Genomic DNA, 23,805 nt, shown 5'->3' on the forward strand with positions numbered 1-23,805 from the left:
ATGACTCACTGGTCTCTTAGCCGACGGTCTATCCGGAGTCGTGACAGTTTGTGGTCGTGTTTTGGTTCTTGGCATTGGAACTGGTCTTACTGAGTCTCTCAAATCAGAAATAGGTAGAAGATGGTTTCTATGTAGGTTCCTCTTTTTCCCTTCACCGTTCTCTCTCTGTACTGTAAAAACAGGAATATCTGTATTCGGCTGCGCCAGTACTAGGTAAGGTTGCAGTTCCCATTTGTCCGCCAGCTTATGCCTTCCTTCTCGAAAAGCAAGTGTCTTCACAAGAACACGATCCCCTGTCTTAATGGTTGCTCCACGTACTCGAGTGTCATATCCTGCCTTCTGTCTCTGTTTGGACTTCCTGGACACATCGGCTGCCACCTCGAATGCGTGGTCCAAACGCTGTTTCAAGTTCTCGATATACTTGGATCCACCAGCTTCCTTTCTCAAACCAAATGCCACATCCACTGGTAGTCTTGGGTTTCGGCCAAACATCAAGAAAAATGGAGAATATCCTGTGGACTCGTGTGGGGTGCAATTATAGGCATGTACCAACGGTCCTACATACGCCTTCCAATTCTTCTTGCCATCTGGTTCAAGAGTACCAAGCATGTTCATCAAGTCCGGTTGAACCGTTCACACATACCATTTCCTAGCGGGTGGTAACTTGTCGTACGGAACTTCGTCATTCCAGTCAGATTACACAGTTCCTTGATTACCTTTGACTCGAACTGAGCTCCTTGGTCAGAGTGAATCCGGTCTGGAATACCATAGTGTACTATAAAGTTGGAATAGAAAGCTTCAGCTGTTGTTTTCGCTGTCTGATTTCGCGTTGGGATGGCTTGTGCAAATCTGGTGAAGTGGTCGCATATAACAAGTACGCTGTAATGTCCTCCCTTGGATGTTTCTAGAGAATGGTAGTCCATACACACTAGCTGCAGAGGCGCTGTTGTCTCGATGCTAACTAGTGGAGCTCTGTGGTTTGGTAACGCTTTCCTACGAATACATCGACCGCAGCTGGCAATCCAGTCTGTTGCATCCTTCGTCATTCCAGGCCAGTAGAATCTGTCCCTCAATAACGACAATGTGCGGTCCTTTCCGGGATGCCCCATGTCATCATGCAAAGCCTACAGAACAGTGTTGACATATGGATGTGGAAGTACCAGTTGCTCCTTAAGTTCATCTTCCATCTGTACTTGGCGAAATAACACTCCATCCATTACCTTCAGGTGATGAAACTGTCGCCTTAGGATACCGTCACCCTTGGTGGGCTTCTGTTGATTGGAGACCATGTTGTACCAATGCTTAACTGAGTCATCCTGTTGCTGTGCTTTCCTCCAATCAATGGTATCTGTTGTTGATGTTCCAGCCTGCAAATCATCATCATCTTTGACCAAGTCTGATGTCACAGCAAGACATTCTGCAAATGGTGTTGAGTTGGTCGACTGGCAGATAGCTCTTAGAGATTCGCTGGGAATAGGAAGTCGGCTTAGAGCATCTCCATTGGACTTTCCTGGACGATACTGTATGTTGAAATCAAACGCAGCTAAAGCAGCTAACCATCGATGCCCTGTTGCATCAAGCTTCGCTGTAGTGAGGACGTATGTCATAGGATTATTATCCGTCAGAACAGTAAAGTTGGTGCCATACAGGTAATCCTTCAGCTTGTCCGTAACTGCCCACTTCAACGCTAAAAACTCCAACTTATGAGGTGGATAGTTCTTCTCCGACTTGTTGAGTCCTCGGCTGGCATAGCATATCACTCGTTTCTGTCCATGCTGTTCCTGGTACAAAACTGCACCTAAACCAAATCCGGAAGCATCTGTATGCAACTCATACGGTAGAGTGCTATCTGCATAAGCAAGGATCGGTGCTGAAGTAAGGTGTTGTTTTAAGGTGTCAAAAGCTTTCTCCTGCTCATCTCCCCAGTGCCATTCTCGCTCTGTGTGTTCTTCTTTCCCTTAGTTTTCTTCTTTCCAGTTGGTACCGGCATGATGTCTGTAAGTGGACGACTGACCTTGTTGAAATTTGCAATAAAGCGACGGTAATACCCTACAAATCCAAGAAATCTTCGTACATCCTCGGGTGACGTAGGCTTGGGCCATGTGGTGACTTTTTCGGTCTTTGCAGGATCTATCTCTACTCCATACTCAGAAACAATATGCCCAACAAACGTAACCTTCCTCTTAAAGAAAGAGCATTTCTTAGGAGCCAGTTTCAGATGAGCCTGTCTAATTCTCTCCATGACGAGTCGTAGATTCTGGAGGTGCTCCTCATAGGTTTTACCAAACACTATAATGTCATAGTTCCCAATTTTTTCATTCAAAATTCATATGTGGTAGCCTGTTTTTTTTTTTACTGTATATATTATGTTTTATTATATTTTGACAGTATTGTATTGTACATTTATGTTTCGCATTTATTGCATTCTTTATATGAATGAAGACAGTATTTGATGAATATTTGAATTATTAAACCTATTTGGTTAATTGTTTTATTTGACGATTTACGCTAACTGGACTTGTGGACAGACGACAAATTCTACTGGTTTGTTAAGTTTCATTTCTTCTATATTTAACTTCTAAGGTTTCTAGTTAAATCTTCATGGTTGATTAGACCGCATACTTTCTTTATTTCTATTGGTCATTTTCTTTTGGCGGTAATATTCTTTTGTTCTTTATTCGGAGACGCACTTACTGTAAAACTTTCATTGGTATAGGATTGGAAAAAACTATCCAGACGAGACTATCTACCATTTGTGATATTTCTTGTGTTCTTGTTTATCTGAGACATAGGAGTCTATTTCTTGAAAGGTCAGTTTCTTTCTCTGTTATTAATATTTCGTTAATAGTCCAGAAAATAGTATTTTAGCCGGCATGAGTTATTTGCATGAGACGGTTCAATGTTAGAATGGCGAATGCGAGATGTGCGCTGTATGAATGTTTAAAATGCATAAATTTCTAGATAAAGAATATGTTGACATTAAATGAGCATTATTTTATTTTTATTCATATTTTTCCTAACTAGAGTATTAGCGAATATAAATAGGATATTTGAATAAATTACCGTATGAATGAGGATTCGATTCGAGTGCTCCTGAATGAGTGATGTTAATTTTCTATCTTTTAAAGTTAGCGCTACGAAAAACACTTTATTTAATTGTGGTCAATGTAATTGTTTCCTTAGGAGTACAAATCAAGTATTCATGGGTAAATGAATGAATACAATTTATTTACAAGTGTCATTTGTTATACAGGTACTTTTCATGATGAACCATGGGATGATATTGATGTAGATTTTTAAGATTTAGGATAGCCTTTGCACCTTGATGTGAGGTAGGCAGTGTATTATGTTTGTTTTAGTTATATTTTGTTAATTTGCTATGGTTTTGGCCTATCACATAACCTTGCAATCAGCATTATGTTTTTATCACTTTGTTAATATTTTGATTGAGATTCGTATTGCTTGGCAATCGTTATAATTTTCATGCCTGATTTGGTAACACGCAAATTTGCGAGTCATTAACATATTTCAAGAGTTTTGAGGTCATCGTATAATATACTGATGAGACCGTACTGAACTTGGAGAAAACACATAGAAGAGCATTCTATTTTTAATTTTTAATTGAGGATAATTATGATACAGATACGTATTGTTACATGCAGTTATATTAATAGCAGAGTGTTTGCTACTTTGTATTTATTACTGTATTTGTTTTATAGGGCCTATTTCCTGTATTTGATCCCGTGTTGTCGTATACAGTAGAATAAAACGAATCTTAACCTTTGATGTCTTGATGACTCTATATTAGCCCATTCTAAGAGCTGCTACAACACCTCCACCTGAATGTTTTAATATTATTATTATATCTAATGTATTATTAAATAATTATTATATCAGATCAAATGTATTGCACTAAAGCAAACTAAATTGTCTTTCAATCTAAATTAGATAAATTGGCGGTAGTCCAAATTTTTAATTTGATTGTTTATCCATGGCATGAAAGACAGATTTAATCTGGTTCCAAATCTGATGCCCTGGTCAATATCATAAGAAACCCAAAGATCGCAAAAAATATGAGACAAACTTGTGGAACGAAAACATAGCCTGCACTTCCTGGTAACTAGTTGTTTTGACGGAAAAACATTAGGGTCATCACTATTACAACCTGTAGGCAAAACGCCGATGCGTTCACATCAAAACTGACAAAGGTTTTTATATCCTAGTCGGGCTGCATATTTGATAGTGGGAGCATGCCACTATGGTTTTGACGTAAATATTTTCCGAACCAGTTTTTAATTATTCTTTCAGCCGAATTTGTGCAGACACCGGGTACCTTGCTCTCGTAGATATGTTTAGCCAATCAGGTTGTCGATTTTATATAACCACTTACTTACCCATTACCTATTTGTATTTCACTTGTAACTTACAGGTTACATCAATGCACATCAATGACGTAAAATAACCCACTGTAAGTCTTGTCACACAGTCTGGCAAGGAAACTGATAGGCTGTGCTCAAAGTAATATATCCGGTGGTACATTGTGCTTAATGTTCCTTTTTGTTATGTGTAATGGAATTGACTTTAATCTGTTTACATGTACACATGGTTTTGCTATTATCACGTGATTATCTTATGATTTCGTTATGGATATAAATAGTAGTGAGCTGAGGTCGGTGTTTTACCGTTAACTGTTGAGTTTCTGTATTTTACATATGCTTAATGTACTTGAGAATGAGAATGAGTTAATAACATGAGTAACAATCGTCGCAATGATTGGTCAATTTAGTCGGTATTTAGAATTTAAGCGAGTGTATCGGCGCGGTTTATCTCTTCTTCTTTGGATAGCCATTCATGTGTTTAGCACACAATCTCTACGCTGTAAGACTGTTACAGTCTGCACGTTCTTTGCTCTTATCTACGACTATGCCGTTTTCTCATAGGAATGTAACATTCCGATAGAATACTTTGGTTCACTAGATTTTTTCAGACTTTTCGGCTTCTTTATGCGCTATAAGTATCATGAAATTATTTATATTTCTGGTTTTCTGTTGAGCTGCAAACAAACGTTTAGAGTGTTAAGCCAGTAGCTTCCAGTTGCATTGCCATACCGGATATAATTTTGAAGTTATTGAGAGTTATGCATTTATAAACGGTGTGCACCTTTGTATTTGTAATTGGTCAAATAAACTATAAAGTGTTTCTAACGGAGTTTTCATTTAAACAGTGCTACAGTTACAGTGCCCTGTGCACGAACATACCACATTACAGTGTGCCATGTATGAGGTTACTAAGTCAGAATATAGGTAGTTGATATTGACCAATAAATCTTGGAAAGCAAACACAGCTGTGTAATACAGAAAGTATTCATTGATCAGTACGCTAGCACACACTAAACACAGCACACTGCCTATTGCACATTTCAAAGTGTTAACTGGCCATTTTCACTGAGAAACTTGCACATACAGACGACTCCCGTCACACTTGTATATATCTCAATTCGATGGGGATCTCCTGATATATATACCTAGCAGACATGCTTACAAACACGCTGCTGTAAAGCAAGGATTTTTTTTATATATAGAAGTCTACCACAGGGGCTTGTTCTCACAATCAAATGTGCAAATGTGGGAGCCACATGTACAGATACTTTGAGATTATTTTTGTTTTTTGTTTTGGTTACAGAGAAAAAAGTTTCGAAATCATAGGGCGTTTTTCTTTTGCACCAGTTTAAAATCCCGACCCCCAACTATATCTGTGTCGTGAGTAACATGATCTGTGTGCGATCAAGATAAATTTATGATCGAAGTCTGAATTGTTCAAACATTATCAAATTTTTCTGCCCTCAGCTGACTTATACTAAATCTCACATAATAGCAGAGCCTTTTCAATAAGGGATATTTATTTTCAATTATGTGGTTTGCCTACGCATGCATAAATAACAGTAAGGTGCGGGGTTGTAAAGGGACGAAGTGGCCATATGCTTTCCTATTTTATTTGTCGTAGCTTTCCCCTGTACATGTATATAATTATTAGTCGAATTTTGTGGGGGAAATATGGATCTGTTTGGTGACTTGCCTGAACCAAGTGAGTTCTTAAAGTTATGGCCAAAACCACATATGGAATATTTTTTTTTGCTATTCATCTGTGGCAGGACGGCCTACCTTCTTGTATACTTCTTGAGACGTTTAGGTTTCCCGCACGCACGATACTCAAACGCACACTATACTCGGCGTCACATAAATAACATACTGTTAAATTTTGAATAAAAATATTTTCTACGACTTTATTGACACCTACCGTCGTTTAAATTGTCTTAAATGACTTGCTCATTCGTTTAGCCAAACGGCTTCTCCCTAAAGGCTAAACATTGAATCATTAAATTCCTGTCAGATTTTAATTCTCGGTGCCAATATTTACATTGTAAAAAGTCGGCCATGTTTACAGTGATCGGGTTGCTAGGAGATGTTGTTTATGTTAAATGGTTTGTCCCAAAACCGAAGAACCCAGAATGCATTTCGGCGTTATTTCGGATATCTCGGATTTATTTTACGCAAACAACGTCCAATACCGAGAAGTTGATCAAGCAGACGATTGTCACTGGAGTTCGACGGGAACTTACAAACTTCGTTTGTAAACAAATCGTACGGTAGAAACCAACATGGCGAATATTAGTATGGGATTTTCTCGTAAGGATTTGTTACGCATGATTTAAGGTAATAAGCGACTCTCGTTGGTACTAGCACGTCATGCATATATGCGAACTATCTTCATATTAAATAAAAGAAAGACAACTCTAGCGGTAAGTCCCGACGGTTTAAAAAGTAGAGCTTCAATTCGAAAATGTGTTGTATGTGACGTCGAGTATAAACGCTCACCAAACACACGATTAATGAATGCTTCTATCGTGCGTTTAAACGAATGCTCCCATCGTGCGTTTAAACCCAGTCTAAATGAACGCTCCAAGCGTGTTTTTAAATGCATGATAAACGATTGCTCCTAGCGTATGTTTAAACGCACAATAGATGAACGTTCTTAGCATACGTTTAAACGCACGATAGACGAACGCTTATATCGTGCATTTAAATGCACAATAGACCGAAGAAGGAAAATAATAATATTGACATACAATGGAGACAGAAAAAAAACAAAATAAAATTTTAGAAAGCTAAAATGGGAAACCTGAACGTCACAAGGAGTGTACTTGTAGTAGGTACACCACATGGCACATGTACTACCGTTAACCAAAATTTGAATTTCTCCACATTGATGCCTCATGCTTTCCACTGTGACTCCACCAAAGTAAAAACTGGGATAAAATTGCTCCATTTCTATACTTTTCATTATTTATATCTGTCAATTACTAAAATGTTATTAAACTGCTAGAACCATTAAATATATATCTGTTTTGGTATAGAGACAGGATGAGTAAACTACAAACAATTTTTGAAATGGTGACTCCATTGTGGAGAGTGGAAACACTGTGACTCCACTCATAATATCCCCACTGTGGAGAGTGGAGAAATTCAAGTTTGTGTTGACAGTAGTGCACATGAGGCAGTCTGTGGCATAAACTTTTTCAGCTATTTTGTACTAGCCCGTACAGTAGTAAGATTTCAGTAATTTTTATTAAGAACACCATCAAAATTCTCAGAAAGCTCAAATCATTTTTTTTACTATTTTCTGGCTTTGGGCTAGTGGCTTGAGACACAGACTGGTACTCAGTTGCAATGGTACAACATGTAGGTACATGTAGTGAGATTTAAATAGCCAGTTACTATCAGTAAATATAACTTTACAGAATTCGGTGTTTCATTTTGACTCATATTTACTAAATGCAATAAATGTAAACATCAATTAATTTTTTTGATATTTGTTTTATTTTTTTTTAACAAAGTACAATATGTGGATTTAATATCTTAAATTTAAGATAGATTTAATGTCTGCTCTGCTGGTCACCTCAAATCACTGGACACCCTCACTTAACCCTCATTTTAAAACATGCCCCAACTGTTTTCTCTGTATGTTCAGGGATTGAATTTTAGAATTTTTCCACTAGCTAAATTTTGCAAGTACTGAAAATTTACACTCGCTAAATTTAAGTTTTTGGGGTTATTTGTGGACTTTACCTATATGAAATATAGAATTCCACTTGCAAATTTTAGCAAATGGAAATAATTTCTACTAGCAAACTTGAATTTCAACTTGCATTTAGCAAGTATTTTCCCTCAAATTCAATCACTGTATATTTTTAACTCAAATCAGCAGTCATCTCCCTAACAAGGCCAAGGCCAACGGTCACCTGTTTTTCAGCCGAAATCATTTTTCTGACTTCTTATACAGGCCATTTTTTTAAACATTTGGTTTATCACATGACCCGTTAGCAGTACCATGTCACATGATTTAATTATATTTACTACATGTAAATATAGATAATTAGGTTACTAAAGGGATTAAATCAATATTGTTGTAAAAACTTCAGTCCAGTTTAATTCTGAAAGTTTGAGAGGCAATTGAAAAATTCAATAGTGGAAAAATTGCCTTTGCTGTTGCAAAGGAAATGGGTGTTGGAAAGCCACAAATTACTCAGATTGCCAAAGGGAAAGCAGAAATTATAGAAGACATTGAAAATAACGTAGACTGAACGAAAAAGGAAACAACTTTTAACAGGAAATGAGGAAATAAAAGATTTGTTATTTATTGTCATATTTTTTATCTGAATGATATTTTGAATAAAAATATTTTTTTCCTGGTATACATGAACCTGTGTCTGTAAATGAAAGGTAAGGTAAATACATGTAATAATATGATAATCACAGACAGTACTACAATCTAAATGAATATGGGATTATGTGCTGACATCAGAGTCTTTCTACATCACAACTTGTAACCTCATTTCAAAGGTCACCTCTCTATAAAGGTCACTTAGAGTATTCCCCAGATGTGACTGCTTAATACAGTTTTGATTGTATTATGGTATAATAGATTTGTTCCGTTGGAAAATATAAAATATACATGACTGATCGATCATTTGTCAACTGTAATCAGATTGGTGACTGGTCATTTGTTATTGATTCATTTGTGGCCCTTCAGTTAGTGGTCATCGATCTGTCAAATAGTTGCACAGAACAGTTAAGGGTCTGTAACAGTTAACTGACTTGACTAAAGCCGAGTAAAGGATTAATTCTTTACCCAAATTGGTTTGTTCCTGGCTTGTCACAGAGAGGTCTTGGGTTTGATCCTCAGTGGTGGTTATATAATGTTATGAGTTAAGTCTCCTGTTGCACAGTCTTTAAGCCATTTTTTGGCTATTTAGGTCTACTATCTACAACAGCAAAGGTACATGTACATGTAGACCGTCCTGATATTTATGTCTTTCTACAGTCCCTAATCATTGGAACAAATTTAAATAGTGCTATTAAATTTACCATAAACTTAAAATATAAAATCCACATTAAAAAGACAGATGTGAAAGAAAAGTAATCAAATTGATCTCTAAATTTACATGATTTACTTTGTATGATTTACATTGTATGATTTACTTTGTATGATTTACATTACATGATTTACATTGTATGATTTACTTTATATGATTTATATTGTATGATTTACTTTGTATGATTTACTTGTTCATTTGCTTTTGTTACTTTGTATGTATGATTTTATGTTCTTTGTTGTGTATGTCTGTTTTCCATGTCTGGTCTTTGTCCCTGGATTACATTCTTTTGATTACCGCTATAATCTTGTTCCCTTGATTACTCTTAATAAATTGTGTAAAAAAACAAAAACAATATAATTCATCATTGATCAGAAGGTGATCGATGAGAGATTGCAATTATAGTTGCATAGATTAGTTCAGATACTGTACATGACTATGAGTGAGTGTGACTTACATGTAAAATGTATAACACAACTGCATGTACATGTAGCTCAGTAGCTATCCAAACACAATATGTTATTTAGTTGGTCCTTATTTTAATAGTATACAAATGTAGCATGATTCACACTACAAAATTCACATTTGTAACAGACTGAAATTTGTTCTGGGTTCCCTGACACTGCATGTTAGTTTACAAAAAATATAATATGTTGAATAAGAAATTTTATATTCAGATGCTAAGTACATGTAGGTAAATTACGTATTTTTATTAGACTGTACAGTATAGAATGAAGGCCAGAAAACTTTTTTTTTCAATTTTCTAGGTAGTGGAGACTAGATTAGTTACATTTTGTATTTCAAATTTTTTTCATGGCCAAGATACAAATGTAGAGCATGCATGAAATGTACATGTACATGTATTTACAAGTAGTTATAAAAACTGCTAGCACCCCCTTTAAGAATAAAAAGGTCGTGTCATAGTATATGTTCATGTACCTCAGAGCATTTATGTCCAAAAAAGATAATTCAATCAATTGATACAATGTACCAAGTACATTGTACTTAATCAATTTAAGAAATTTTTGTCAAACCAGATTTTTTTTTTTTTGAAATAACAGAAAAAAAATGAGCTGATGAAATTAATCTGCTTTCTACATAATCATGAATATTTTTCATGGCAATATTTAAAACTATCTATAGCATTGTAGACATTTGATTATTTTTAGTGGAGATTTATTGACTAAACTGGAAAAAAAACTAGAATGAATTTCCAGTTTCAGTAAGACTCCAAAACCTTAATAACTAACTTCTGCAATAACTATTTGCTATGTAATTTATTCCTGCAATGTCTATTCATTATGTACATGTAATTAATTCCTGCAATGACTATTCGTTATATACATGTAAATAATTTCTGTAATGACTATTCATTATATAATTAATTCATGCAATGACTATTCATTATGTAATTAATTCCTGCAATGATTATTCATTATGTAATTAATTCCTGTAATGATTATTCATTATGTGCATTGCAATCAATTCCTGCGATGTCTATTCATTATGTACATTGTAATTCATTCCTGCAATGATTATTCATTATGTATTATACATGCAAAGTGGTCTTTAAGGTGGGAATACAATGCATTGATGTTTGTTTAGTGGAGATTTTTTGTCAGCATATTTTCTTGTTCATTTTTTGCATGCATGTATAATTAATTCTACATGCACATGTACTTATACAATGTACATGTACATTGTGTAAGTACTGTGCAATTAAAGCTTTTTTTATGAACCCATGAGTACTTTTGTAGGCAAGGTTGGAGTTAGCACTGGTAACTCATTGTATGATGTTCAGTCTAGTCAGACAGCTGTCAGTGGAACAAAGAAAAGAGATGCTGATTCAGCAGGCCTTACTGCTCCAGGGGAAGATAACTCTTCCAAACTCAAATCTGCAGGTATTTGTATTGAAGATCTACATGTACACTGTATTACTGTACATTTCTGAACAAGTAAATGTCAGGAAAAACTCTGTTTCCAAGTCATGTTGAAAATGAAATTTAAAAGTGAAATTACCCAGTTTTAATGGTTACAGGGGAGAATATTTAATGCCAATTTCAGGCCCAATATTTTAATTGTGAGATAAATTGGTTTTCTATTTTAATGGAGGCCTTATGTAAAGGAATAAGGAATTCTGCTGTTTGGTAAAAATCACCTACTTGTACAGGACTTGTGAAGAAAATGAGAAAATTTTGTAAATTCATTTCATTTATAAAGTTTTAGTCAAAATATATTTGTAAATATACAATACATGAACTTTCTCCATATTAAAAAAATAAGTCAATCAAAATTTTACTCAAAATAATATTTGCCATAAGTAACTTATGATTGAAATATCTGATTCAATAAATTGATTAAAATTTGTACATGTATTTTTGTCTGTTTCTGGGCCCATTCATTGTACTGTAACATTACAAAGAAGTGCCTAATACCACCATCATATAAAACAAATCGACTTGGTAATCCCTTTACAACTACCTGAGTCAATTTTGATTTTAGATAGTGATATTAAGGTATTTTCTTGTACATGTACATGTATATGTGTATTTGCTTTAAGAATGTTCATTTTATTACCATGCAAGTAATGTTCTAGAACAAAAATGTATTTTTAAATAAATAAATTTTAGCTTTCTAAAGGAAAACTCCAAATGAAGATTTAACTTTCCCACAGACACAGTTTAAGCCTGCTGTTCCTACTTAGTAAAATAACTATGTAGTTGAATAAAATATGATTTGTTTTCCAACCCAAGCAGCATTGTAATATATATGTAAGTTTCTGTAAGAATCAGACAGTGGGTGAAACATGGTATGAAAAACCCCACCTTTTTGAAAGTTTAATTTGACTATTTGCACCATCAGAATCAAGGAAAAAGAAAAGATTTTCCATACTATGTTGGTGCATGGAGTTTTAATTTCGTTGAAATACACTGAAAATGAACATTTTAAGGGCAGATAACTCTGTCAAAATACTCATTTTTCTAACATACTATTGACAAATTTCTGAGCGAATCCGGTGATGTAGAAATCAAATAATGATCTTTTTTAGAAAAAGAAAGCATCCTTGAAAGAAATTACAGATCAGTGGGTTTTTGATATGCATGTTTCTAATTTTCCCCCACTTTGCCTTATTCTTACAAAGACTGCTACTTAATTACTGCTGACACAGCTTCATTCTTTCTGTCTAATCAATTTCATTGCATTAAGACTATCTTTAGTATCATATTTACATTGATTTCAGTGAAATTTAGGCTGAAAGGTTACTGTAAGGAGAGACAAGGAGAGAGAGATGATATGCAGGATGCTCATATCATCATTAACAACTACACCAATGAGTTCTCCAACTTAGATCTATCCATGTAAGTTCATTTACCCATACTTAGTGGTGAATTCAGAAATTCTAAATGGGCAAATGGAAAATAGGGGGCAGAGGGTTCCAATTTTTCTATTTTTTTTTCTAAATATCATGCATTATAATGAGGTCCCCTGTTCTCCTCCTGTATTCTCCCTATACTCTTAATGATAAGGCTATTTGATTTTGCCTTTAAACTATAGTACTTTAAATAGAATACTACAATATTGTAGAACTGATGGAAATGTACCCCTTAGTTAGAGATATAGAAAATATGCTTGCCTATTACTTACAACATGTAAAAGATTTCTTATTCAAAATTATATGTATACCCACATTCAACAAGTGTGTGGTTTATTGGAATCGTCTGTTATTCTGTCCATCCGTCCATTTGGATATTGTCACAATAATCCTGATGCCAATTGTATAGATTGACTTCAAATTGGTTATTTCAGCATTCACTTTAGATGTCTTCTTTTAAGCTTGGCAATCATCTCACTATATCATTCTATTGTTTTCCAGATATCGTGTTGCTGTCTATGCTGTTTATGATGGACATGGTGGACCCAGGGCTTCTAGGTTTGCATCTGACCATTTGCACAAATATCTCAGAGATAAGTTTCCAAAGGGTAAAGTTGACGTCCCAGTTCCTGTCCACCAAAATAAATTATATTATGTATAATAATCTGCTAAGATAAATCACATTTGACAATTGGTAGAGTACGGTGACATTGTGTATGTTTGATCAAATAAGATGATGTCAAAAATTAAAAAAAAAAATGTTTTTATCATATACTGTATTAATTTTTGACTGCATGGTGGTCATTATTGCATAAATGTCATAACTGCGAAATTAGTTCAAAATTTTGCCGTCATAATGTTATTACAGAAATACATTTTTATACTCCCTTCAAACAAAGTTTGGGGTGAATCACCCCAACTGTCTGTCTGTCAGTCCATATTTCTTGTAAGCATAAATCCTAGCTCCTAAACTGCTCAAGGGATTTTAATGAAATTTTACAGATGTGCATGAAGGAATATTATTACTGTCAGGGCAGGACTCAAAAGGTTTATAATGATTTAAATTACATTTGAAGCTGGGATATTTTCTTTGTGAGTACAGTATTTCTAGTTTTACACCCCCTGTAAACAAAGTTTATTTACTTTGGTAATTGGAATTCTAGTCTAAGCATAGGAAAAATACTGGTACAGATTTAATGGCCGATACGAGGAAGTTATCAATCAGATTAAAGTGTCACTGAAAATTAACTTTTTTTCCCATGAGAGAAGGTTATTTTTAAAATTATTCAATTATTATTTGAATGTATTTTTGTACATTTTAAGGTGATATAAAAGTGGTAGAAAAAGATATAAAGAAGATATTAATAGAGTCATTTAAAAAAACGGATGATGATTTCCTAAGGGAGGCTACAAAAAGGTTTGTTCATAATTTGCTTTGAAACAACGATGCAATTTTTATGCTATGGTCGAAGATTTTGACATTGGAATATAGATTTTATATGCAATTTGTTTAAGATAGAAGCAAGTATGAATGAAAAAGGTGTGCCAAGGATAACTTTCCCTACTTTACAAAAATTGATGAGAAAAAAAAGCAATGTTTGCTTGATCATGTTGACATATATTTTTTTATGAACTCCTGAAAGCTTTGTACATATAGACTTTCTTGAAAAGATTTCATTTCTTGGTTCTGAAAAAGCAGTGCTTAGGGATTCATCATTTTTATTAGAAGAGTAATATGTTCTATCTTTCAGAAATGTATGAAATTTAAACAGATAATATACAAAATTATGTGGTTTGCAGCAGTTTACAGTAGCTAGATGCTGTTTTAAAAAGTATAAACTGGCCCAAACCATTATTTTATATTATATATATGTATATAGTATCTTATAATTTAATTTCTAAAGGATTCAGATCCAAATGTTTGGAATTACGATGTCATTTTCACTGGGTTTATATGAATCACTGAACTTTAAGCACATCACAGTACCTAGCCAGGTTATTCAAAATAACCTGGTTTGCTCAAAGAGAACCAACCAATTAAAAAGTGTATTACAAATTGAATTAAATTGTTTACAGCAAACCAGCATGGAAAGATGGTACCACAGCAACTGTAATTTTGGTCATAAATGATACACTGTATATAGCTAGCCTTGGTGATAGTCAGGTAATTATTATACCCCCTTCACATATACAAAATTTTCTCATGAATCCTCAAAAAATCATCCAAATTACCAAATATGTGTAAAAATAATAGGCACTCTTCAGAACAAGCCACTTACACAAATGATGTGCCAGTATTTTACAATTTTTTATGGGTATGAACAATCACTTAATGATTCACTATGATTAAAGGCAACAGAATTACAGTTGAAACTCATGATTCCTTAGAGATATAATACAAGCAATTGACGGTAAATTTATGTAAGATTATTAGAAATTATTTCAAGTATAGTATGATTTGTAACTATTCATTCCTAGGTTTTGGGAGAAATTAACAAGTAGTTTTCAATAACCTAACAAGTTTTAACATATATTCAAGGTTAAGTTACAAGTAATTCATGAACAGCTATGATTTTTTTAATTAAGTTTCATTTACTTATATAATTTGTAGGCAATATAGCCTAATTCATTCTTCATTGAAGCATTCAGGGAGATGAGACATATTTTTAGGTTCAGTTCAGGGATGGTAATAGCAAATACTGACAAAAATATCAAGGACAGCTTTCCCAACCCCAGACCCCCAGGATCTGCCAACGTATTTTTAGCCCAAATTAGTGTATAGTGGTGGTGCATATTGTCAGCAAATTAATTAAAATAAAACCTATCAATTGTTCTATGCAGTCACTATGGGATCTAGCAATGCCCTATTCTACTTTCTGTTCAAATTACCTTTTCAGAATCCTTGAGATTTTCCTTTTGAATAATGCTTTCAAAATCATGAAAGATGAAATCTGATTGGCTGACCAGAAAGGTCTTCAGAACAGGAAGTAGAATAGAGTGTTGTTAGATCCTACATACAGTGACTGATGGAACAATGGAAAGGTTTTAATTTAATTAGATTGATATTGTCAGGAGTTTTGTTTTGACAAACTTTATTATGGTGTGGCCATTTTTCTCTCCATTATATAGTTGTCATAGAGCTATTTTTATATTGGTTTTATTAAACTTTTTATATTGTTAGGTTACAATATGAGATGTATGTACATTGTATATTCAAGAAATTGAGTGTCAACTAGTTTTTAAAAAATATGGATGGACTGGAATTTTAATAATGATACATGTAATTATTTTGTTTTTTCATCAGGCATTTCTGTGTAGATGTAAAAAGGAAACAAAGTACTCTGCCATCCATCTGACTACAGTTCATGATCCCTCTATATATGAAGAAAGAATAAGAATACAGAAAGCTGGAGGCACTGTTAAGTAAGATTCTTCTCTAGAGAAAGGGGGGTTCACTTGTATCAAACTGGTATTCTTTTTTAAATGTACAGTCCCTGAACTGATCTGTGCACCTATTTGACATTTCAGTGACCGCTGATTGATTGATTACAGTTTTGTTGCATAAAATGGCAGATGATCGGTTCTATTGTAATTAATGAATGGCCATTGGAATGATTCCAGTATACTTCCATATTAAATTTACCTTAATTTTTAGATATTTAATTCTACATATTGTATTTTGTTAAAAATAAAAGAAATGTAAAATAAAAGTAATTAAATTTATTTTTTCCTCTTAATTTATAGTTAAAGCATTGGTGTCTCTTAAATATATTGTGTTTAGGGAGCAACATTTCATTTGAATCTATCACAATGAGAAAGTAACAAAAAAAAACAAGAAACTTAACCATTCTTTGTCCCAGTCTTCCCGCACCCCTCCTCCCAAAAATATGCAGCAAAAAAATTATAGTTTATATCTCTATATTTAATGTAAAAAGTTTATGGTAGTACATTATTGTGAAAACTATCCCTTAAAGTTCCATTTAACATGTCCTTCTGACAACAGTTGTACATGTCTTTTCCTTGTAACATAGTAGTTACACTTATATTTGAATGTTATTTATTTACATGTATGTTAAATCTAACTCTTATTTCAGAGATGGCAGGATTATGGGTGTTTTAGAGGTATCAAGATCTATTGGAGATGGTCCTTACAAAAATCATGGTGTGTCATGTTTACCTGATGTTAAAAAATGTCAACTTACAGAGGATGACAGGTAATTACATGTCAACACAGGGGTGGTAGAAATATGACAATCTGTCTAACTGGTCAAGTGGGCAAGTTTGACCCAGAGTGTAGTTTACTTGCTCTTATGATTTGTCCAACAGTAAATACTTGCCCATCATAAAATTTGCTTGCTTTTGGCCAGCAGAAGAGTGGTCATTTCAATCCCTGCAACATTGCGTATACTGAAGACCTGTCTCTTAGACTCATGTGGGGGAGAATTTTGGTAAGAATGCTTCAGAATATTGCAATTGAAGGTTTCTTCTAGTGGTGGAAAAAAATAAATGGATTGCATCATTTTCTTTCAAAGAGAGATATCCAGTATTCAGAATTTTTCAACACATTCTTGTTTAACATATGCATTTTTACATTTGTCTTTTAAAATAGGTTTAACATGAGAATTACATGAACACTTCATGAGGGATTTTTTGGAGCCTTTCACAAATATTTTTACTCTAAAATACTGGTAAAATATTAAGCTCAATCCCTTTTTAAGTTCTCAAGTTTTGATATTTGAAATGCCCTGATTTTCAAACTTGCAGTGATTTTGCATACATTTTTAGGATATTTATCCCTCATTTTGGTCAATGTGAAACATGCATTTTAACAAAACATGGCAGTGACAGGTCGAGAAGAAGGGTTTCATGGTTTGGAATCCTTATTTTTATGTTGATGATGACTTAATTTTGTGCGAAATTTGGTTAAAACAATAGCTTAAAACCCCCTGTTTAGCTCACCTGGCTAGAGGCCATTTGAGCTATTGTCATCACTTGGCATCCGTCGTCGTTAACAATTTTTCAAAACTCTTCTCCTCTGACACCACTTGACAAATTAGAACCAAACTTAGTTTGAATGTTTCTTGGGGTATCTTGAATAGAACTGGTGTGGGGATTTTTGATCCGTTGAAAAACATGGCCACTGTTATTAAAAATAGAACATAGGGGTCAGACAGTAGTTTTTTGCATATATCTCCATTCTGACATGGGGTAAAAGTGTTCAGCATGAGATCTATCTGTGGTCAAATTTTCACTTTTATATGTGAAGCCATGTTGGAGTTATTGCCCTTTTTTACCAAAAATAGAACAAATGGGTCAGACAGTAGTTTTTCACAAGTATCTCCAAAACTGTTAAGTTAAGCAAAATTATTTCTGTAGCTGAAATGACCCTTATTATAAGGCTTTCAAAAGTTGTCAAGGATCAAAGTTGTCAGGTGATTCCTGAAAGAGTTATTGCCCATGAAAGATGAAAAATGAGTTATTGTGGATATCACTTAATGTTCTATTAATGTTCTATTTTTATAAATTTGTTATCCACCTCAGCATGGTATGAAAGGTACTTTGTATGATATGTAATTATGCTGTGTAGAACTTATGCTTTTTATTTGGCTTTGCCACCATTGTTGAAACTGGCTTATATGGTAATTGAAAAAAAAAAATTATTGTTCAGGTATATAGTGTTAGCATGTGATGGGTTGTGGAAGAAATTTAAACCAGATGATTGTATCAGCTTCACTAATAAAATCTTAGAGGTAAGTCATATATGACAGTTAGAAATTTTGTTATGTAGAATGTGGCATTTTCTTGATTTGGCATCAAGTAAAGTTTTTTTTTTTTTTTTTTTTTAAGTTTTAAGCTATAGTGATATGAAAATCACTGTTGTAATTGGTTGATATGATTGGTTGTGAATAATTTTCTATGAAACCTAATCGGTAAAAAGCAACATTATAACATTTCTTATGTTTGGTGATGTTATCAGACATAATTTTCTTCCTACTTAAATAGGAATCCTTATCTTTTCCTTGGAAATTGCGATATCAAAAGTTACAGATTTTTGTCTGAACAGACAGAAAACAGTATTTATCTAGAACCCACTGAATTCCTATTTTTGCACCAAATTCTGATCTTTTTGAGAATTGGGAAAATCACAGATGATCATTAGAATTTCCATCAGAACAGATACTAAATTTCAAGCAGCCAAAATATATATGTGTATTACAAAGGTATCATGGAGAAAATTGATTTTTAATTCTTGAAAGCCTAGGCTCATTTATTATTAGTTCACCTAGCCATCATTTGGCATCCGTCTTGTTGTTGTTAACAATTTCTTCAAACATCTTCTTCTCTGAAACTACTGAATAGATTTGCTTCAAACTTCTACTGACTGTTCCCTAGAGTATCCTGCACAACATGACCATTTAGATTTTTGATCAGTTAAAAAACATGGTTGCTGTTACTAAAATTAGAACATAGGGGTCAGACAGCAGTTTTTTGGTGAAAATCTGTTGACCCATGTTGGAGTTATTGCCCTTTTTGGATACTTTTTGCTGTTTTTGATGTTATTACTTTCAAAAATCTTCTCCTCAGAAACTACCATACAGAATTCAATTAAAGTTGTAATTTTTGTTTTTTAGGGTATCTTTAACAAAATGAACGTTTGTATTTTTGATTGGTTAAAAAACATGGCCATCTTTACTAAAAATAGAACATAGGGGTAGTACAGTAGTTTTTTGCATATATCTCCAAAACCTTTAGATTTGGCCAATATCTTTCAATTGCAGAAATATCCTTATTATAAGGCCTACAAATGTCTTCAGGGATCAAAGTTGTCGTATGACTCCATATAAGAGTTATTGCCCTTGAAAGGCAAAAAATTACTTTTTTTGCAGTTTTCAGTCAATATCTTTAAAACTATTATAGATAGAATGAAACTTTATATTGATGAAATGATCCTCATGATAAGTCCTACCAGTCTTCATGGTGTCAAAATTGTCAGACAATTTTTTGGGAGCCTCTTGTTATGTTGCAGTGTATTCTGTTGTGTATCTGGTAAACTGAGAGCTCATTGACAGTTCGTTAGCCCTACAAATTCTTTTTTAAATTCCTTGGTTATCTCATGGAAACATACTCACCTTGATCCTGGGCTGCATGAACCAATATCTTAAGCAAAGTCTGTTCTCATCATGTTTTTTTTTTTTTTTTTACATAACTGGGTCTGTTTATTTTTCTTATACTGAAATGCATAGAATATGTGCTGTATGAAGTTAAACCACAATTAATCAATAAATTATGTAATATTCTTATTATTTAATTAGTTAGGTGGTATTTTACCTTATCACTAACTAAAGCCAAACAACTGAACTATTTTTTTTCAGGATGAGACTTTACAAGGTACAGACACTAAAAGTACAGATGACCTTAGATTTGAGACAGCATGCAGTAAATTAGCTAACGAGGCTGTAATGAGACTTAGTGCAGACAATGTTACTGTGCTACTGATATCTGTTAAACCCAATCATTAATGCCGATGATCTGAGTTGTTTAAGGAAAAGAAAATGAATTTTGGGGGGGGGGGTGGAAGGGACTCTTTCTACCTCACTATCAATAGACCTTTCCACATGATTATGTATGATATAAAATAAGTGGTATTAAATGAACATTGACAGCATAATATGCAGTGCCTTAAAAGAGTCCAGCTATGCATCTGTCTATCATATTCAGAGGTTCATATTTTGTGTAACCTGTAACTTAAAAATTATTGACCATTTTGATTCAAACATTGTATAGTTTGTTTTTCATCCCAGTTGGGTTATTGTCTCTTTAACATATTCACTATACCCATTCTTATTATATTTATACACATTTTGAAATGTGCAACTCCTAATATGGAAAATATTGACAGACATTTGAAGGTAATACAGGTCTATACATGTTATCAGCCTTATTAGCTCACCTGTCCATAGACCATGTGAGCTATTGCATTCACTTGGTGTCCGTCACTGTCGTCGTCAATGTGGTTGTTATCGTCTCTTTTCATTAACAATTCTTCAAACATCTTTTTCTCTGAAACTACAGAACTTATTTTGGTTGTTCCTTAGAGTATCCTGAACAAAATAACTATTTGGATTTTTTATCTGTTTAAAAGTCTGGCTGCCATTTCTAAAAAGGAGCACTGGGATTTGATAGCAGTTTTTTTGTTAATAACTCAAAAACTGTTGAATTTAACCAAATACTGTAGAAGTGTTCACCATGATGAGCTCTATCTGTGATGGATGTAATTTTGGTGAAGATCAGTTGACCCATGTTGAAGTTATTGCCCTTTTTTGGATGTTTTTTGCTGTTTTTTGATGATATTGCTTTCAAAATCTTCTCAGAATTTACTGTACACAATTTAATGAAAGTTGATATTACTGTTTTTTAGGGTATCCTGCACAAAATGACTAAAGCAGGGGATTAAGGGGCCCGTTTAAGGGGGTGGTTCAAGGTATTGAATTGTCATTTGATATTGCTTTTGTTTGGTTTTTTAATTGTTTACAACAAAGTTTTATCAAGCTTTTCATCTTATTTTTACTTTTTTCTTTAAAATGTCCTACGTTTTAGTTATAATTCTTTTAAGAGGAAATATAAAATAATTACTGCGGTGTTGTTAGTATGTTTTTAACTTCATGATATATTCTCACTTCGTGTATTACATTTTATTACAAAAATATCGAAAGTCTTGCATATAACATAAGACAAAAAAAGCAAAAAAAAAATACAATTACAACAAAAACATGAAGCACTTTCAGAAATAAGTATAGCACGTAGTGTAAATTATTATCAATTATTACTGCCTCAGTTCCATATACGAATGCTAAATGATGCTTGATCGGTATAATATTGGACAGTCATCTGTAGGTTGGGCAGTTGATACTTTTCTGAATTTGAGCCAACTTTCAGAGCTCAAGAATGACTTAAGATTCAAAGTTATGACCTTGATCACTGTGAAGTCTGGATGGAAACGAATAGTATTGGATGAAATTTTCCCAAAGACACTTTGCTGTAGTATATGCAGATTGGTTTTTCGTCGGAATCGCGTATGCAAATCGTGTAAAATGATCTTCCATAACTAGAATATTCTCAAAACCACCCTTTGACATTTCTAATTTCAGAAAATCAAGACATAATAATTCTAATGGCTGACTAGATTCAATTTTAACCATAGAAGCCGACCTCCGATCCTTAGACTTTCTCAAAATACAACTAGGACAAGATGCAACTTTCTCTTCAACCTCCGTCACTATACCAGGCCAATAGAACCTAGACTGAACCAAATGTACTGTCCCGGCCTTGGTGACCAACATCGTCATGTAACCCGCGTAAAGCTATGTCACGATATACACGTGGTAAAACTAGCTTCCTTACCTTTTCACCTTTCAAATCGCACGTTCTATAAAGAACTCCGTCTGATAGTGTCAGCTTATTCCAATCATTTAGTAACCTTCTTACCTCCCTTTGTTTTTTAGCTAAGTGTCGTTTTGATGGTTTATGACCAGTCAAAAATATTTCAATCACCTGAGCCAAACAATTATCTGACCTTTGTTCATCTGACCAATTTATATCACTTAAACTAGTAGCATGGTCAATGTCACACCCTAGAGTGTCTAAGTCGTTAGCCATCAATACACTCTCGGGTAAACCACAATCTGAAACTACTGAGGACAAGCAAACAGCTTTTACAACCTTTTCATCAATAATGGAACCTATGCCATAATTACCTTCATCCTTCGAATTAAGCCAAGATAATGCATCACAATCAATGCTTGACTTACCTGATGCTATCCATCGCCGAGACGTAGCATCAAGTTTAGCTTTTCCGAGCACATACGTCAGCGGATTATTATCGGTTCTGACTTCGAAGCGGTTACCAACTAAATGATCGTGAAATTTATCCGTGACGGCCCATTTCAAAGCCAGAAACTCGCGTTTATGTGCCGGATATAACTTCTCCGCGCCTCGTAAGCTTCTACTAGCGTATGCGATCACGCGCTCGTGTCTGTCTTGCTTCTGGTATAAAATTGCGCCCAAACCGTCGCCGCTCGCGTCGCAGTGTACGATAAATGGTAGCATATAATCAGCATACGCAAGAATAGGGGGATTCGTCAATCTATATATTAACTCATCTCGAGCTTTCTGTTCTACAGCAGTCCACTTCCATGGTATTTTACTCTTAATCTTAGATCGACCTTTCTGTTTCTTCCCGGACGGATGCCCTATTAGCAGATCATTCAAGGGTTTAGCTATCTTGCTATAATCCTTAAAAAACTTCCGGTAGAAGGAAGTAAACCCTAAAAACCGTCGTAACTCTCTGACATTGGTAATTTCAGGCCAGTTCTGCACGGCCGATAATTTCTCATCATCCGGTTTAATACCATCAACTGATACTACAAAACCAAGGTATTTTTCCTCAGTCTGGAAAAATACGCACTTACTACCATTCAGTTTAAGACCATTGTCACTGAGACAACGAAACATTCGCTCTAGCCTAGAAAAATGTTCATCCACCGACTTGGAGAAAACTATAATATCAACAAGAAAAACAAGACAGTCACGTAAATGCAGTTCCCCCATGCATTTTTCTATCATTCTCTGGAAACATGCAACAGCATTTGTGAGACCAAATGGGAGCCGATTGCATTCGTAAAATCCAAGCGGACCGACCGAAAACGCTGTTTTATGCTTGTCTTCCTCCACACTGCCAATAGGCCGACCGAAGATCAAATTTGGAAAAATAAGTCGCTCCAGCCAGACTCTCAATCGTCTCGTCCACTCGAGCTGTAGGATATGCGTCGCGAATAGTTCGAATATTCAATTTCCGAAAATCAATGCAGAATTTAAAAGAGTTGTCTTTCTTCCGAACAAGGACAACGTAACTCGAGAACGGACTATAAGATTCCCGTATCGCACCCGCGTCTAACATCTCTCGAAGATGTTGCCGAACTTCCTCGAACATTCCCGGAGG

General features: G+C 34.3%; 1 protein-coding gene and 1 long non-coding RNA gene across 3 annotated transcripts; both read left to right on the top strand.

Annotated features, from left to right (window-relative positions):
- The first annotated feature begins 2,559 nt into the window (after nt 1-2,559).
- LOC148600792 (uncharacterized) lies at nt 2,560-3,839 on the top strand. Its single transcript, XR_015917185.1, has 3 exons — nt 2,560-2,810; nt 3,254-3,332; nt 3,720-3,839. It is a non-coding gene; the product is annotated as an uncharacterized LOC148600792 (long non-coding RNA).
- A 2,146-nt stretch (nt 3,840-5,985) lies between these two features.
- LOC148600793 (integrin-linked kinase-associated serine/threonine phosphatase 2C-like) lies at nt 5,986-21,446 on the top strand. 2 transcript variants are annotated; one of them, XM_088555713.1, is made up of 10 exons: nt 5,986-6,084; nt 11,191-11,334; nt 12,675-12,792; nt 13,308-13,414; nt 14,130-14,223; nt 14,883-14,970; nt 16,111-16,229; nt 16,901-17,020; nt 18,475-18,556; nt 20,180-21,446. In XM_088555713.1, the coding sequence occupies exons 1-10, from the start codon at nt 6,054-6,056 to the stop codon at nt 20,324-20,326; spliced, it is 1,050 nt and encodes a 349-aa protein (XP_088411839.1). In that variant the 5' UTR covers nt 5,986-6,053; the 3' UTR covers nt 20,327-21,446. The 2 variants fall into 2 exon arrangements, with proteins under 2 accessions (XP_088411839.1, XP_088411840.1); XM_088555714.1 differs by lacking the exon at nt 14,130-14,223 and having other exon boundaries at nt 13,308-13,364.
- The last annotated feature ends 2,359 nt before the right edge of the window (nt 21,447-23,805 follow it).

Source organism: Perna viridis, chromosome 12 (assembly GCF_037379345.1).
Source record: "Perna viridis isolate PV_CMFRI_1.1 ecotype Kerala chromosome 12, ASM3737934v1, whole genome shotgun sequence".
NCBI classification, from domain to species: Eukaryota; Metazoa; Mollusca; class Bivalvia; order Mytilida; family Mytilidae; genus Perna; species Perna viridis.